Genomic DNA, 16,618 nt, shown 5'->3' with positions numbered 1-16,618 from the left:
CATAGCATGTCATAAAAAGAGAACAGTCTGCCTGAGCCATTTCAAATACTCCAACTTGATATGAAAACAACATTTGCATTCATTAGATTTGTTATCCCAGTGCAGGAGCAATTGTATTCCAGGAACCTAGGGTAAAGCTGTGTTTATGTGCTCCTCATTTGACCCAACATATCCAGCGTCCACTGACACTGCAGAGCAGGTACTGTATTGACTGGGGAGGTAGTAAAGTGTGATCAAACACACATGTTTATTGGCGTGCGGTGCCGGAAAAAGGTCGGTAGAAAAACACACAAAAAAAAGAGCCAGCACACTCATAAGCTCCACCACTTACCTTCATTAATAAACAAAACGTATTGATCCTGCTAGGATCTTCCTCAGGTCACCACACCCACATGTCACGCATATCCAAGCAGGAGTCGCATTAGAAACCAAGACACCAAAAGTCCAGTCGCTATGCACTTTATGCCTGCCAGACACAATGTTGCCTCATTAGTACATTGTATCGAGCATGTCAAAGTCCTGAGGCGAGGGAGGGGAGAGAAAAAAATCTATAGACTTCTTTTGCAAAGAGAATCCTACTGGATATTCCGATTGGAAACCATGTCTCCAAAGGGGATTAATGAGGACTTTCCCAAAAGCCATTTCCTGGGAACACCATCTGATTCATGTATCATTATGACAACCACTGTTGGGTATTGCAACATACGTTTTGTTTACCTGATTTGAATGGTTATACAGGTATAATATTCACACAGTCAATGTCTCAATTGTTTCAAGGTTTAAAAATCGTACTTTAGCCTGTATCCTCCACTTCATCTACACTGATTGAAGTGGATTTAACAAGTGACATCATTAAGGGATCATAGCTTTCACCTGGATTCACCTGGTCAGTCTGTCTTGGAAAGAGCATGTTTTGTACACTACGTGCATATTGTTTTTGCGTTGCCCCTTTCAACTTAAATATGTAAAGACCTCCCTGATTAGAGCTTGTCTTATGTCTATAAATACTGGTGTGGTAAACTTCCTGTGAAATGACCTGACAAAGATCCTAGCAGGATGGAAATGTTGTTTGTTTATTAATAAAAGGTACATGGTGGAGCTTATGAGTGTGCGGGCTTCAATTCTTTTACACGGAACAAAAATATAAAATGTGCAACAATTTCAAAGATTTTACTGAGTTACAGTTCATAGGAAATCAGTCCAAATTAAATAAATTCATTAGGCCCTCATCTATGGATTTCACATGACTTGGAATTCAGATTAGAGGTTGACCGATTAATCGGAAGTTTCAAGTTTTCATAACAATCAGAAATCTGTATTTTTGGACACCGATTTGGCCAATTTTTACACCTTTATTTAACTAGGCAAGTCAGTTAAGAACACATTCTTATTTTCAATGACGGCCTAGGAACGGTGGGTTAACTGCCTCATTCAGGGGCAGAACGACAGATTTTTACCTTGTCAGCTTGGGGGATTAAATCTTGCAACCTTACAGTTAACTAGTCCAACGCTCTAACCACCTGAATACATTGCACTCCACGCGGAGCCTGCCTGTTACGCGAATGCAGTAGCAGGCAATATTAACCAGGTGAAATTGTGTCACTTCTCTTGCGTTCATTGCACGCAGAGTCAGTGTATATGCAACTGTTTGGGCTGCCTAATTTGCCAGAATTGTACGTAATTATGACATAACATTGAAGGTTGTGCAATGTAACAGGAATATTAGACTTATGGAAGCCACCCGTTAGATAAAATATGGAACGGCTCCGTATTTCACTGAAAGAGTTTCCGGATTCGACCATATTAATGACCTAAGGCTCGTATTTCTGTGTGTTATTATGTTATAACTAAGTCTATGATTTGATAGAGCAGTCTGACTGAGCGGTGGTAGGCAGCAGCAGGCTCGTAAGCATTCATTCAAACAGCACTTTCCTGCGTTTTGCCAGAAGCTCTTCGCTGTGCTTCAAGCTTATCAACTCCTGAGATTAGGCTGGTGTAACCGATGTGAAATGGCTAGCTAGTTAGCGGGATGCGCGCTAATAGCGTTTCAAACATCACTCGCTCTGAGACTTGGAGTAGTTGTTCCCCTTGCTCTGCATGGGTAACGCTGCTTCGAGGGTGGCTGTTGTCGTTGTGTTCCTGATTCGAGCCCAGGTAGGAGCGAGGAGAGGGATGGAAGCTATACTGTTACACTGGCAATACTAAAGTGCTTATAAGAACATCCAATAGTCAAAGGTTAATGAAATACAAATGGTATAGCGAGAAATAGTCCTATAATTCCTATAATAACTACAACCTAAAACTTCTTACCTGGGAATATTGAAGACTCATGTTAAAAGGAACCACCAGCTTTCATGTGTTCTCATGTTCTGAGCAAGGAGCTTAAACGTTAGCTTTCTTACATGGCAAATATTGCACTTTTACTATCTTCTCCAACACTTTGTTTTTGCATTATTTAAACCAAATTGAACATGTTTCATTATTTATTTGAGGCTAAATTGATTTTATTGATGTATTATATTAAGTTAAAATAAGTGTTCATTCAGTATTGTCGTAATTGGCATTATTACATATAAATCTTTTTTTTTCTTTTTTTTTTTTTAATAAATCGGCTGATTAATCGGTATTGGCTTTAAAAAAAATCATAATCGGTCGACCTCTAATACAGATATGCATCTATTGGTCAAAGATGCCTTAATAAAAAGTTAGGGGTGTGGATCAGAAAACCAGTCAGTATCTGGTGTAACCATTTGCCTCAAACAGCGCGACATCTCCTTCGCATAGAGTTGATCAGGCTGTTGATTGTGGCCGGTGGAATGTTGTCCCACACAATGGCTGTGCGAAGTTGATGGATATTGGAGGGAACTGGAGCCGTCTGTCGTAAACGTTGATCCAGAGCATCCCAAACAGGCTCAAGGGGTGACATGTCTGGTCAGTAAGAACTGGGACATTTTCAGCTTACAGGAATTGTGTACAGATCCTCGCTGAAACATGAGGTGATGGCGGCGGATGAATGGCACGACAATGGGCCTCAGAATCTCGTCACGGTATCTCTGTGCATTCAAATTGCCATCGATAAATGCAATTGTGTACGTTGTCCCGTAATGCCTGCCCATACCATAACCCCACCATGGGGCACTCTGTTCACAATGTTGACATCGGCAAACCGCTGATTATTTTTGACCACGTGTCTGCCTGCAAGCTGAAAATCTTTGCAATGTGTGTGTGCGTGTTTAGGCTACCTGCACCTCCCAAGCATAGCCTACTGTACTGACGTTACAAACGTGATTCAGAAGATGGGGAGAGAGATTTTTAATTAGCTAGAGAAGAATTAACTTATTCAATGCTAGTTAATGATACTGTAGGCCTAGTTGTCACGTGTCACTTTGGATTTATTAACTACACAAAGCTTGTTATCTAGCTAGCTCAAAGGACATTCAAAGTTATTCCATAGAAGTTTCTCCTCCTAGGTATAATTATGTGGACCTAATTCAGATAATCTATGTCAGAATAAGATGCCCAGCACTTCAAGCCTCTTCCCACCTGCAACATTTGTCACATTTTGCACCATAGACTAGTGTAGCCAATCACGAATGTAAACAACTAGCTTGCCTACTCTATCCGCACTGATTGGTGAAGTAATTTAATTTGCTAAATGTAAAGAAATTTAAAAAAAAAAATTAAACAGTGGATTTCACAGGTTAAAAAAGGAACCGAAAGGAGAAAAATATAAAACAACTTTTGGGGGGTTCGAACCAGTTCAGCACTTTATTTTGCTGGTCCGAACAGTGGAGTGGAACAAAACAAAAAACAAATAGTGGTTTTGTTAAGATCTAAACAATTGGAAAATAATTTAGGTTCCAACCTCTGCTTTAAACACAGTGGTCCCCCAGCCAACCCTGGTCCTGGAGAGCTATGTGGTGGGCAGGCATTTGTTCGAGCCCAATAATAAACACACACCCAGGTTTAGTATTCAAACATCTGCCAAATGTCCAAACAAAGAGAGAGTTAGTACAGTACTAGGGTTGAATGGCGGGAACCAGGTTACCTGGATTTACCGCCCAAAACGACTCCCTTTTCCCTGGATAAATAACAGCGAGAAACCGGTAAATTATAATAAATTATAATAAATGTATATGAACAGCATTGCATGAAATGGAACTGTTAAATTACATGCAATGTCTAAATCTGGCTTCTCTATGGCCTCTGCATGATGAATCACCACTCAGGGTGGGGACAGAGACCATCTCAGAATGGAGCGCAATTCACACTGCATGTGTAGACCTAGCATCTCATCAAGGCAACTTTTGATTGTGACAGGTAGGCCTACATTCGCTGCAACATAGTCTACGATACAGTAATATAAAGACTGAATAAGCGTCTAATTTACCCATCTCCATCTGGCTTTTGGGGGTCACCTTGTTTTGTAATTAAGGAATTATATTTTTTGTATTGCAACTGCAGTTTTAGAAAAGCCTGTCACTTGAATATCGTTGCTTTAAAATCAGTGCACATGCGAGCACTTTCTCACAGTCTCTCTCCATCAACTCCTTTGAAATTTCATCCAGATTTTCAAGTTCCTTGGTGTCCACATCACCAACAAACTATCATTGTCCAAACACACCAAGACAGTTGTGAAGAGGGCATGACAACGCATTTTGCCCATCAGGAGACTGAAAATATTTGTCAGGGGTCCCCAGATCCTCAAAAAGTTATACAGCTGCACCAATCGAGAGCATCCTGATCGGTTGCATCACCGCCTGGTATGGCAACTGCTCTGCATCTGACCGTAAGGCACTACAGAGGATAGTACGTACAGCCCAGCACATCACTGGGGCCTAGCCTCCTGCCATCCAGGACCTATATTACTAGGCGGTGTCAGAGGAAGGTCCAAAAAAATAGTCTCCAGTCGACCAAGTCATATACTGTTCTCTCTGCTACCGCACGGCAAGCGGTATCGGAGTGCCAAGTCTAGGTCCAAAAGGCTCCTTAACACCTTCTACCCCCAAGCATAAGACTGCTGAACAATTAATTAAATGGCCACCTGGACACCCCCCTTTGTTTTTACACTGCTGATACACGCTGTTTATTATATATGCATAGTCACTTTACCCCTACCAACATGTACAAATTACCTCAACTAACCTGTACTCCCACACATTGACTCGGTACCAGTACCCCCTGTATATAGCCCCATTATTGTTATTTTGTTTTTTTGACTTTAGTATATTTAGTAAATATTTTCTTAACTCTATTTCTTGAACTGTATTGTTGGTTGTTTCTTGAGCAATACGCTGGGCTCTCCTTAAACGCTCCTTAGATTTTGGAGTCCCATGCAGTAAAAGCTAGACAAGAATAGCTTCCTGGACATCATTTTCTTACCATTTCTTATAGAAATAGACTAATCAAAGTTAACTACAGCAGCCAATAGAGCTCACAGGTAATTTGAAAGAAGGCCTGGGAGGGGGGCTTATAGGGGCCAGAGGTGCCTTGTACCGTACTGGCCTGAAGTCCTCGGAGAGAGGACAAAGAAAAGACACACACAACCAGTCAAAAGTTTGGACACACCTACCCATTCAAGGGTTTTTCTATATTTTTACTATTTTCTACATTGTAGAATAATAGTGAATCAAATCAAACTTTATTTACCACATGCGGCGTATACAACAAGTGTATACTTTTATTTTATTTATTTCACCAGGTAGGCCAGTTCATTTACAACTGCGATCTGGCCAAGATAAAGCAAAGCAGTGCAACAAAAACAACAATGCAGAGTTAGACATGGGATAAACAAGTGTAGGCTTCACCCGTGAAATGCTTACTTACAAGCCCTTAACCAACATTGCAGTTCAAGAAGAAGAAAATATTTACCAAGTAGGCTAAAATAAAAAGTAATAGTAAAAAGTAACACATTAAGAATAACGAAGCTATATACACGGGGCACCGGTATCGAGTCAGTGTGCAAGGCAGGGGTACAGGCTAGTTGAGGTTATCTGTACATGTAGGTGGGGGCGAAGTGACTGCATAGGTAACAAACAAACAGCGAGTAGCAGCAGTGTACAAGAGGGGGGGTTAATGTAAATTGCCCGGTGGCGATTTTTATGAATTGTTCAGCAGCCTAATGGCTTGGGGGTAGAAGCTGCCGTGCAGTAGCAGAGAAAACAGTCTATTTATTTATTTATTTATTTTATTTTACCGTTATTTTACCAGGTAAGTTGACTGAGAACACGTTCTCATTTGCAGCAACGACCTGGGGAATAGTTACAGGGGGGAGGAGGGGGATGAATGAGCCAATTGTAAACTGGGGATTATTAGGTGACCATGATGGTTTGAGGGCCAGATTGGGAATTTAGCCAGGACACCGGGGTTAACACCCCTACTCTTACGATAAGTGCCATGGGATCTTTTAATGACCTCAGAGAGTCAGGACACCCGTTTAACGTCCCATCCGAAAGACGGCACCCTACACAGGGCAGTGTCCCCAATCACTGCCCTGGGGCATTGGGATATTTTTTAGACCAGAGGAAAGAGTGCCTCCTACTGGCCCTCCAACACCACTTCCAGCAGCATCTGGTCTCCCATCCAGGGACTGACCAGGACCAACCCTGCTTAGCTTCAGAAGCAAGCCAGCAGTGGTATGCAGGGTGGTATGCTGCTGGCGATAAATAACTTCAGTGACTGGAGTCTCTGAAAATGTTATGGGCTTTCCTCTGACACCGCCTATTATATAGGTCCTGGATGGCAGGAAGCTTGGCCCCAGTGATGTACTGGGCTGTTCGCACTACCCTCTGTAGCGCCTTATGGTCAGATGCCGAGCAGTTGCCATACCAGGCGGTGATGCAACCGGTCAGGATAGTCTCGATGGTGCAGCTGTAGAACCTTTTGAGGATCTGGGGGCCCATGCCAAATCTTTTCAGTCTCCTGAGGGGAAAAGCTTTTGTCGTGCCCTCTTCATGACTGTCTTGGTATGTTTGGACCATTGGTGATGTGGACACCAAGGAACTTGAAACTCTCAACACGCTCCACTACAGCCCCGCCGATGTTAACGGGGGGCCTGTTCGGCCCGCCTTTCCCTGTAGTCCACGATAAGCTCCTTTGTCTTGCTCACATTGAGGGAGAGGTTGTTGTCCTGGCACCACACTGACAGTTCTCTGACCTCCTCCCTATAGGCCGTCTCGTCGTTGTCGGTGATCAGGCCTACCACTGTTGTGTCGTCAGCAAACTTAATGACGGTGTTGGAGTCGTGTTTGGCCACAGTCGTGAGTGAACAGGGAATACAGGAGGGGACTAAGTACACACCCCTGAGGGGTCCCAGTGTTGAGTATCAGCATGGCAGACGTGTTGTTGCCCACTCTTACCCCCTGGGGCGGCCCGTCAGAAAGTCCAGGATCCAGTTGCAGAGTGTTTAGTCCCAGGGTCCTTAGCTTAGTGATGAGCTTCGTGGGCACGACAGTACCTCCAACCACATCCCCAAATAAAGGCTAGCCTACATGAAGCTTACCCTTTCTGCCTGTCTATCCATTGGCAGGAAGAATCTAAAAAAAAATGAAGAGTTCCTCTCTATAATAGGAACTAGTACATACATGGTACAGTAACCAAACAAATCTTTCCAATTTAAGGCAACCCTTTTCTTCTCTACCTCTCTTTATGGAGCGGGTCCAAAGCAAACACTAGCGCTCTGTTTTCTCTCCATAATTATCAGCTAAAAGCATGACATGTGTTATCAGCTAAAAGCATGACATGTGTCAAAGCCAAGAGGAGAGGGTTTAAATAAAAGGGGAAAAAGAGTAAGGTTCCGTGGCGTGCTGGCTGGATCCCCAGTGGTCCGGATCCCCAGTGGTCCGAATCCCCTTAAGTGACATGTTTTTAGTTTCAGCAGCAGCACAGCTTTCTCTGTTCTGCATCAGCAACATTTCTACTCATTATATCAGACATTATTCATAACATCAAAGTCTCACAGAGTGACTCATTACCTAACCAGTCAAATAAATATGAATCTACCAGTGTTGCATTATGAAGATGACAGAGTTAGGTTAATGGTTTTCAACTTTGTTAATTTACTAAACAAAGACTCAGAATGCATATACAAAAAGTAGACGTACACCAGAAAGTAACAGGCCTACTTCTGTGTCTTTCATCAGCCATGCGTCTATACATAGTAGTGTGGGGTAAACCGGTGGTCCACAAACTTCCCCTCCCCCCGACTATCTGTGACCACACTGGATATTATTTGATATTTTCGCAGTTATATGATGATGCGAGCTCCAATGTGAATGGGACATGTTCATATATCTATCGCCAACACAAAAAAATGACTGCAAAGAGTTGTTCATATAAAGACGCCTCTTTTCAAAACAAAGTGCTTAGTGCGTGTATAGTCGGTGCGTGAGCTAGCTGGCCCCCTGAGTGTCCCCCCAATAAGAGCTCGAGCTCTGACATAATACTCGTCTGCTGCAGAACTAATCATGGATTTGTTTCTTAAAATGTATGACATAATATGGTGGCGACTGGAGAATCAAAAGGGTAAAAATTTACTAGATAGTCGGCAAACTACTTTGGTTTGGGGTTGTGGTGATAGCCACATGTTGATGACACACTGGAGACATAGCTAGCTACAACCTTAGCTAACTACAACCTTAGCTAGCCTGTTTAGCCAGATACCTACAGAGGCTAGCAGTGGTGTAAAGTACTTAAGGAAAAAAACTTGGAAGTACTATTTAAGTAGTTTTTGTTGTTTTTGGTATCTGTACTTTACTATTCCTGTACTACATTCCTAAAGAAAAAAATGTACTTTCTACTCCATACATTTTCCCTGACACCCAAAAGTATGTTACATTTTGAACGCTTAACAGGACAGGAAAATGGTCAAATTCACACCCTTATCAAGAGAACATCCCTGGTCATCCCTATTGCCTCTGATCTGGCACTCACTAAACACACATGCTTCATTTGTAAATTAAGTGTGTCCCTGGCTAACGTTACCTGTAAATAAAAAGAAAAATGGTGCTGTCTGGCTTGCTTAATGTAAGGAATTTGAAATGTAACGTTATACTTTTACTTTTGATACTTACGTATATTTTAGCAATTACATTTACTTTTGATACTTACGTATATTTTAAACCAAATACTTTTAGACTTTTACTCAAGTAACGTTAGTATATTACTGGGTCACTTTCACTTTTACTTGAGCCATTTTCTATTAAGTTAACGTTATCTTTACTTTTACTCAAGTATGACAATTGGTAACGTTACCTTTTCCACCACTGGTGGCTAACGTTAGTTAATGTTGCATTACACAAACTACCGACGGATAATCAAAACAGCAGCGAAAAACAAAAGTTTTTTGTTACTCATCTTGCTTCAATGCTTAGCAGTTAAATAATATCATGCTAATATATTCAATTTAGTTTGGTCGCATTTCATTTTGATATATATAGTAGACATAACGTAGCTTGCTAGCTTTATATGGACTAGCTAGCTAACGTTAGTTAGCCAACTCCTCTCCCACCGACCCCGCCATCTTGGGCTGATCCGCAGCTATTACTAGTGACTTATTACGTTAAATTAACAAAACAACATATCATTCGAGCAAACCTGACACCAATGACCTGGCAATATATGAGACAGGACACGTACGGTATGCTAACAGCAGCTAGCTAAGTATACACTGGCTATTCAGCTACACCGGACAGGACTCTCCTAACTTGGGCCGTGAAAACGTTCATTGTCGCGAGCTGTCCATCGTTGATTGCTGCGCGTGCATAATGTTACAAACCACTATTTCAGCACCAAGTGAAGTTGGTGGCATTGGGACGGACATTCGAATGATGATTTCCTGACCAACTTATTGCCTTCCAGTTAGAACCAGTCTTGTTTGTTCAGCTGTCAAAAGTGTGCAGCCACCGGCCAGCAATGCCCCCCAAGAATTAACATAGCCAGCAAGATAAATTATGGTAATAATATTAACTGGCTTGATACCATGTAATTCCGAAGCCAGGTCTGCACTATTGTGATATAGTATAAGTGCATGACTAGTGATAGTCAACATAAAACTATTCACACTGGAAAGGGCATGGTGTAATCTTCACTCACTTGCTAAATCCGCCTGGCCGCTTGCTAATGGAATGGGATTTTAGTTAAGTTTAGTAAATATCCAGCTTTCAAGCAGGGTTTTGTGAGGTCCCTGGCACTTATTCCAGATGATATGCAGGGATCAAGAGTGCTAGCGGAGACGGGCGAACTGGTCCTATCTGTGACATACCTTTAACAGTAAGGCCTTCGTTCTGGCGCCATCTTCATGAAGCCTCTGAAATCCAAACAGTGAACTGCAAAGTATAGGACAACACAGGCGGTTCCGTATTACTTTAGGGATATATACGTCGTTTTTTAAGAATTGAATGCAATAAAACTCAACACAGAAAAACATATACAAAAGAAGTGCATAGTTAATTCGCGAACCTGTCAATTTTGACCAAGCTTTCTCTCTCCTGCGATGTTAGCTTCGGAAAGTCCTCTTCTATTTCATTCGCTTTTCCCGCCGCCATTTTATTTTCCTCATCACCAGCAGCGACGAGACTTCGAGCAGTAGCAGAGGCAGCAATGTCGAGCGACACTCCGCACGATTTCATGAAAAAGCAACAGGGAAGCGGCGACAAACTCCACCAAAATATAATAAGAACGAAAGTACACGACCTTATCCAGCACTGAAAACGTAGCTTAGCCGAGTGATTGCCAAATCCTCAAGAAAAACAAGACCCGTCCAAAAAGCCTTCTTCTCGCATGGTTGTACACAAAATACTACATGTATTTAATTGCCAATTAATGCATGGAGTAGAGTTGATGCCGGATTTTACGATATGGCGTTATTTGGTAATATCATAAACTTCCCCCCACAGAACAGCTCAAAGTTGTTGTAATTGTCACACAGGCGAACGCACGCCGCCACCGTAAGAACGCCCTCTCCTCTCCGTAACCAATGAATGTATCTGTGTGTAATCATGTGACTTGATCAGACACACTTTTAGAACAAACCATCAACTTCACGCATCTCCTCAGGTTCTTTGGATTGGTTTCCCATGTTGTATTATGATTACTTAACTGTACTTTGAAGTATATTATTGGTTAAGGTATCTGAGTGTACGAGAGGGGATACAGGTCAGCAAATTCAGTTGCCAAGGATCACGCTAAAGTGTTGCTGTTTGATGGGATTGAGTTGTTATCAGCTTGTTATAACAGTGTAATAAGTGATTTACAAAATTATAGCATGTAATACTTCACTATTAGTATGGCTGTCATAGTTGTATCTCAGTGTCTATTAGCATTCTGTTCCTATATTTATATCAAACAGATCCCTAATATATAGACTTACATTAAAATATGTTATACTCACAAAAAAGTGTAATATACATTTTTATAAACATACCTATCTTATTCACTATGACTGCTTGATGCTAATAGGTTCACTTTAGTTTACCTTAACTGACAGCAAGCAATCTCTCTGCTGTATAATCAGCCCAAGACTGTCCTGTCCTCAACAACATTCCCCACCATCCGTTACCTAAAGTGTTTATGCATAGACAAGTATCTCTTCGCAAAATGCCATTGTAGGCAAGATATCTTCAGACATATGCCAATGGCCTGATGCTAGAATACTTATATGGGAGCTGACAAAACATGCCCATCAGAACACAACAGGCCTTGGGGAGTTCGGGCTGTTTTCAATGTTCAACTCATATGGCATAAGGTGAAGGTTTGGGTATTGGAGGAAGAGCTGATCTTTGATCCGGTATACGGGGAGTCTTGATCCTGCTGGGTGTTGTTCTTGTCTCCTCCAGAAGATATGGCTTCTTCAATCAGACATGATAACTCAGAGCATAGGTCACTTTCCAGTTTGATTGGAATATCCACAACCCCCCTCTGCTGCCACAGATTGGCTGGGCTGTAAATCTGTCATCACTGTCATGGTGGCAGAGATAGATGGCCACCTGTCACTGTGTTGGAACAGGAAGCAGTGAAGTATGAGGGACAAAGGAAGGGGTCAAATCAAACTCCTGGTTTCAATTAAGCATAGCGGTTATCAAACACATAGGCAGCAAGCCCAATATTATTAAGCCTACCAAATCTGCTTATTATTTTACCCAAGATTTAACTCTACATAATTTAGCATTGTAGAAATACTGTAGAAACACAGAGGACTTTTGCACTTGGAGTCTGTCTGATAAAATGTGTCAGTTAAATTGTTTGGCTGCCGAAGGGATGAAACACAGACTCTGGATTTTGGCTTTTAATAAAAATGAAATAATAACCGACCATGCAATCATAGAATAGGCCTAGTTACATAAAGCTCACCCTTACAGAAAATCACATGATTTCAAGTGAAATTTCTCATGTGAAAATGTCTTTATGGATCACAACATGTGATCACGTTTTCACATGTGTAGTTTAATGTTATCACATGTTGCTTTACATAAGATCACATGTGAAATTCATGTGGTTTTTCCATAAGGGTCAAGAGCTCTCAGGTATTGGAGATGTTGAGTTAGTTCAGGTGTCATCCTAAAACATCTCCCAGAATCCCAGTTGCATACTACATACCACATACCATACAATAGTACCATAGGCTATATTATTCATAAATGACTTAGATGATTGTAAATGTGAATTACAAAAAAATAAACATTAAAACATTTATCAGAGTAATTTAGGCTACAGACATCACTCAGCTATTCTAGCTAGGGAACCGAACCTGCTCCTCAATCGCAGATTGAAGTAGCCTATTCTGCAGTAGCTTTCACTCTGTGCAGTTGTATAATTTGTAAAATGGGCACATTTTTGGTTAAAAGTTACACATTTTTAAAAAGTCAGTTTTGTTTTTTGAGGAAACTTAAATTCATGACAATTGCATTGAATGATAAACTGCATTGAGACTTTCCAATAAGGTTATTTAAATAAGCATGATATTTTTTTTAATCAATGCATGAAATTCAAATGTTTGACTGTCTGACAAACTATGCAAACGACGTATCCCATGACCATCTCATCATACCTGGGACAGCATTTGTCAACATACAAGTCAAAGCACTCCAAAATGGCGGTTCGTCAAGAGGGTAAGTGGCCACACTCAAACCAAAAACGACCTTTATGTTTCGATATTTGGGCCAATGATTGCATCTTACATGTACTTAATTGAGCATTAAATCATATCCAAATGTACTCGCAAAAAAAAAATGTTTGACCTATTCTCTCGGTCTCTCTGATCGCACTCCCTCTGTGTGTTTCCATGTATCAACGTCATAAATTCTATGAAGATGATTATGATTGGCTAGTGGCTACAATAACGCTGTGCTACTTTACATTTTAGAATTATATTTCTCCACATAAGCGGTTTGATTCTTATGTCCAAATATGTCTAGAAATGGCAGATTCTATCCTCTCTTCCTCCTACATGATTTACATTAGGCGACTTTTTTGTAGACTGCCTCTTACGAAAACGAAACAGAATTGGCAATGCCATATGGTCAAATTAACCACATTTCCGATAAGGATGAAAAAATACTTGTACAGCTGCTAATTATTCTTCCTTTGTACACCAAGCTCTACTTTGTTTGTCTCCCAAGACCCAGAGAATGAAGACGACACATCCGAGGTGATCTACCTGACAGAATATGCCAGACGTCAACAATGGTGGGGCCGCCTATTTGGTGGGAACAATTCGGGTCCTATGTCTGAGAAGTATTCGGTGGCCACACAAATAGCACTGGGGGGAGTGAGTGGCTGGTAAGTCATGCAGGCCAGGCCAGGATTTATTGATTATGCTAAGCTGTTAAGAGAATTATGTTCATAAACTGAACTTCAATTAACAACTCAGTCTCCAACCTAGAATTTGTAAGATACTGGTTGAAATGAAAACAGACAGAGGCCCAGCCTACAATAGTCAAATGTTTATTCACGAGAACGTTCTGAAGTCCACAATACAAAGACATCCATTTTATAGCGGCGCACATACTTCCACACAAACAGTAGATATCATACGCACATACATACACACCAACAGTAGGTATCCTACGCACATACTTTATCAATACCCAGCCGACAAATATTAGGGACCGTGAGAAGTACTCCCTGCCCTCTCCCAAATCTCTCAGTGGCCCATAGCCAAGGTCGGCACCGAATTTTGCTCAGACAGTCTGTGTTTAAGATACTATAGAGACATATTGTACAGATATATTGTTTTGCCCTAATTCTGAATAAAACTACACACACCATTTATTATAATTTTACTGACTAAGACTACACACATCATTACTAATAATCAATTTCATACAATTATATGGTTTCAGGGTGGAATATTCTAATCATTCATTTAAACATATAAATTCCATTCACATAAGCATCCTCAGGACTGTTCTTTAATATCATGTGATTTCTCTCACACATGTTATTCAATGCTACTGTGTTTTCTGCATGGTATGGTCAAAATAGAAAAGGCTTCTTCTGTAGATTATGCTTTTTTCCATGTATGGTGCAGAGCACTTTATGGGGGATAGGATGTCATTTGAGTTTTGCATTGTCTCTCACTGGCAGGTGTGCAGGATATCTTTTCCAAAAGGTGGGAAAGATTGCAGCCACCGCTGTGGGTGGAGGATTCCTGTTATTACAGGTAGGAACTCAACACAAGGTTTTGATTTATAGTATAAAAGTCTAAATTACTTCTGTCAGCTGGCCACCCACTGCAAAGAGGAGCTTGGACTTATCAATGAATAACATCTGAATGTTTCATAAACACATTTCGTAGGACTGTCTGAATATCATCATTAGCCACAATACTTATTGTCATGTATTACAGTACATTATGTTTTTGTTCTTGGTCTTTGTCGTCCCGAAAATATAAACTTTCTATTCCTATTCTAATCTCCAGATAGCCAACCACAGTGGCTATGTGCAGGTGGACTGGAAGAGAGTGGAGAAGGATGTCAACAAAGCCAAGAGACACCTGAAGAAGAATGCCGACAGGGCTGTACCAGAGTTTAACTCACTTATTGACCAGGTAGCCCACTGTAGCTGGTAAACATAACACGTCTAACATTTAATAATGCAGTATTTTATTCATCCTACAAGGGGCAAAGCAATGTGAATTTAACTACACCTATCAACATAATATTGACTCTGCTTACTTGTACATACTACTAATTCAATTGATGAAATTTGCATATTTATTTGTCTTTCTCTCTTGCAGTCCACAGAGTTTGTGAAGACAAATGTAATCATCACCAGTGGATTCTTTGGAGGCTTTTTGCTTGGACTGGCATCCTAAGATATAAAAATAGAGACCTGCAGTTTATTAAGGCTTTTTTTTGAGTGGTCTGGTCTGTCGTGCCCTTCTAAAATGGTGGTGGGAAAAACAAGAACAGATGCACAGCACAATATATCAAAATGAGCCAAAGTGTAATTGCACAAACCACAAAAGGGTAGTGCAGTTATAAATACTCTGTAATGTGTACCTACAGTTACACAATACCTACCCATGTATCTACCATGTAAATGCTAAATGCATGGTTTTAGTGCCACTTGAAACTGCTCCACAGATTTTCTGCTGCTCCACCGAATAAACAAAACCATGTTTCTAGTCAGGCTTTGGCTCTGATTCAAGAAAATCGGGCATGACCTAAAAGGAGTCAGTGGGTCTTGTGGGAAATACTGGCCGACAAAACAGTTAATCAACACTCTGTAAGAGCACACAGGTGTTGTGATCCTGTACATGGCATCTAGTGGTCCTGTCCCACTTGGATTCATGTATTCATCATATGAAAAGATAGAAACATACACTCAGTCAATGGCTTTGAGCGGGTGCTGGAGATCAAAGTATGTACGTACATGTATGTAAAACGGATAGGAAGACGCCACACACTGCAATCTAAGCTGTATTTATTGAGATCGACCTTGTGGTCCATCAGACTCCCATGCATCCCGTAGAGGTATATGTACAGTGTACTGTTGCATTGGTTACATGTACACACCATATTGGGCTGTAATTCTGGATCTTACATTTGGGTCCAGTTCTTTTCCAGTTCATTTGTTTATATTGTTATTTTTGTCAATAGTGCTACACCGCTAGTATACTCAAATCATGCAGTGCATCATGTTGCTCAGGAAACTATGCATGACATGTCATTTTCATTGTATGAATTAATACTTCAGTCACATTATATTGAGTGATTTAGGATTACTATGACAATATATTTTGTATTTACAAGCAGTTCAATATTTGCTTAGAGGTAGCGTAGCCTCTTTTTCACAGGAAAGCTATTTACCTTTGTTATTGAATGACAGTGTTGTTGTACTTTGTGTATATATCCTTAATAAAAGACAATGCAGCAATCATGGTTTTCTTTTTTCTTTCAGATTAAATAATGTCTGTGTCCTTCCTACAGCTATGAATTTAGGGTGCAGTTAATTGCCTGTCCTACTATTTGAGTTAAATTACTTTAATCAGACAGATTTAGTCTTTCAAGTTAGTCATCATTACTATGTCTAGCTTGTGTATTATACATAAAATGTTACATTGTAGCAAAATGTTTCTGTGCAATATTACAATTTTCTTGAATGTTGCTAAAATGTT

At 40.7% G+C, this 16,618-nt stretch overlaps 2 protein-coding genes across 5 annotated transcripts in view; one reads left to right on the top strand and one right to left on the bottom strand.

The window, feature by feature from the left end:
• kdm6a (lysine (K)-specific demethylase 6A) overlaps positions 1 to 10,963 on the bottom strand; it is a 96,603-nt gene extending 85,640 nt beyond the window's left edge. For all 3 annotated transcript variants that reach the window (XM_055870331.1, XM_055870332.1, XM_055870333.1), the window contains exons 1-2: positions 10,459 to 10,963; positions 10,262 to 10,325 (exon numbers count right to left, since the gene is read on the bottom strand). In XM_055870331.1, the coding sequence (XP_055726306.1) occupies positions 10,262 to 10,325; positions 10,459 to 10,628 (234 nt within the window). In that variant the 5' untranslated portion in view covers positions 10,629 to 10,963. The remainder of the gene's footprint in view (positions 1 to 10,261; positions 10,326 to 10,458) is intronic.
• A 2,035-nt stretch (positions 10,964 to 12,998) lies between these two features.
• fundc1 (FUN14 domain containing 1) lies at positions 12,999 to 16,378 on the top strand. Of its 2 annotated transcripts, none has more exons than XM_055870330.1 (5): positions 12,999 to 13,106; positions 13,617 to 13,776; positions 14,584 to 14,659; positions 14,918 to 15,063; positions 15,236 to 16,378. In XM_055870330.1, exons 1-5 carry the CDS (start codon positions 13,010 to 13,012, stop codon positions 15,249 to 15,251), a joined length of 495 nt encoding a protein of 164 aa, XP_055726305.1. In that variant the 5' UTR covers positions 12,999 to 13,009; the 3' UTR covers positions 15,252 to 16,378. The 2 variants fall into 2 exon arrangements, with proteins under 2 accessions (XP_055726305.1, XP_055726304.1); XM_055870329.1 differs by having other exon boundaries at positions 13,000 to 13,106; positions 14,918 to 15,046.
• The last annotated feature ends 240 nt before the right edge of the window (positions 16,379 to 16,618 follow it).

Source organism: Salvelinus fontinalis, chromosome 19 (genome assembly GCF_029448725.1).
Source record: "Salvelinus fontinalis isolate EN_2023a chromosome 19, ASM2944872v1, whole genome shotgun sequence".
Classification (NCBI taxonomy): Eukaryota; Metazoa; Chordata; class Actinopteri; order Salmoniformes; family Salmonidae; genus Salvelinus; species Salvelinus fontinalis.
The sequence above is the reverse complement of the archived record's forward strand: the minus strand, read 5'-3'. Positions and strand labels throughout refer to the sequence as shown.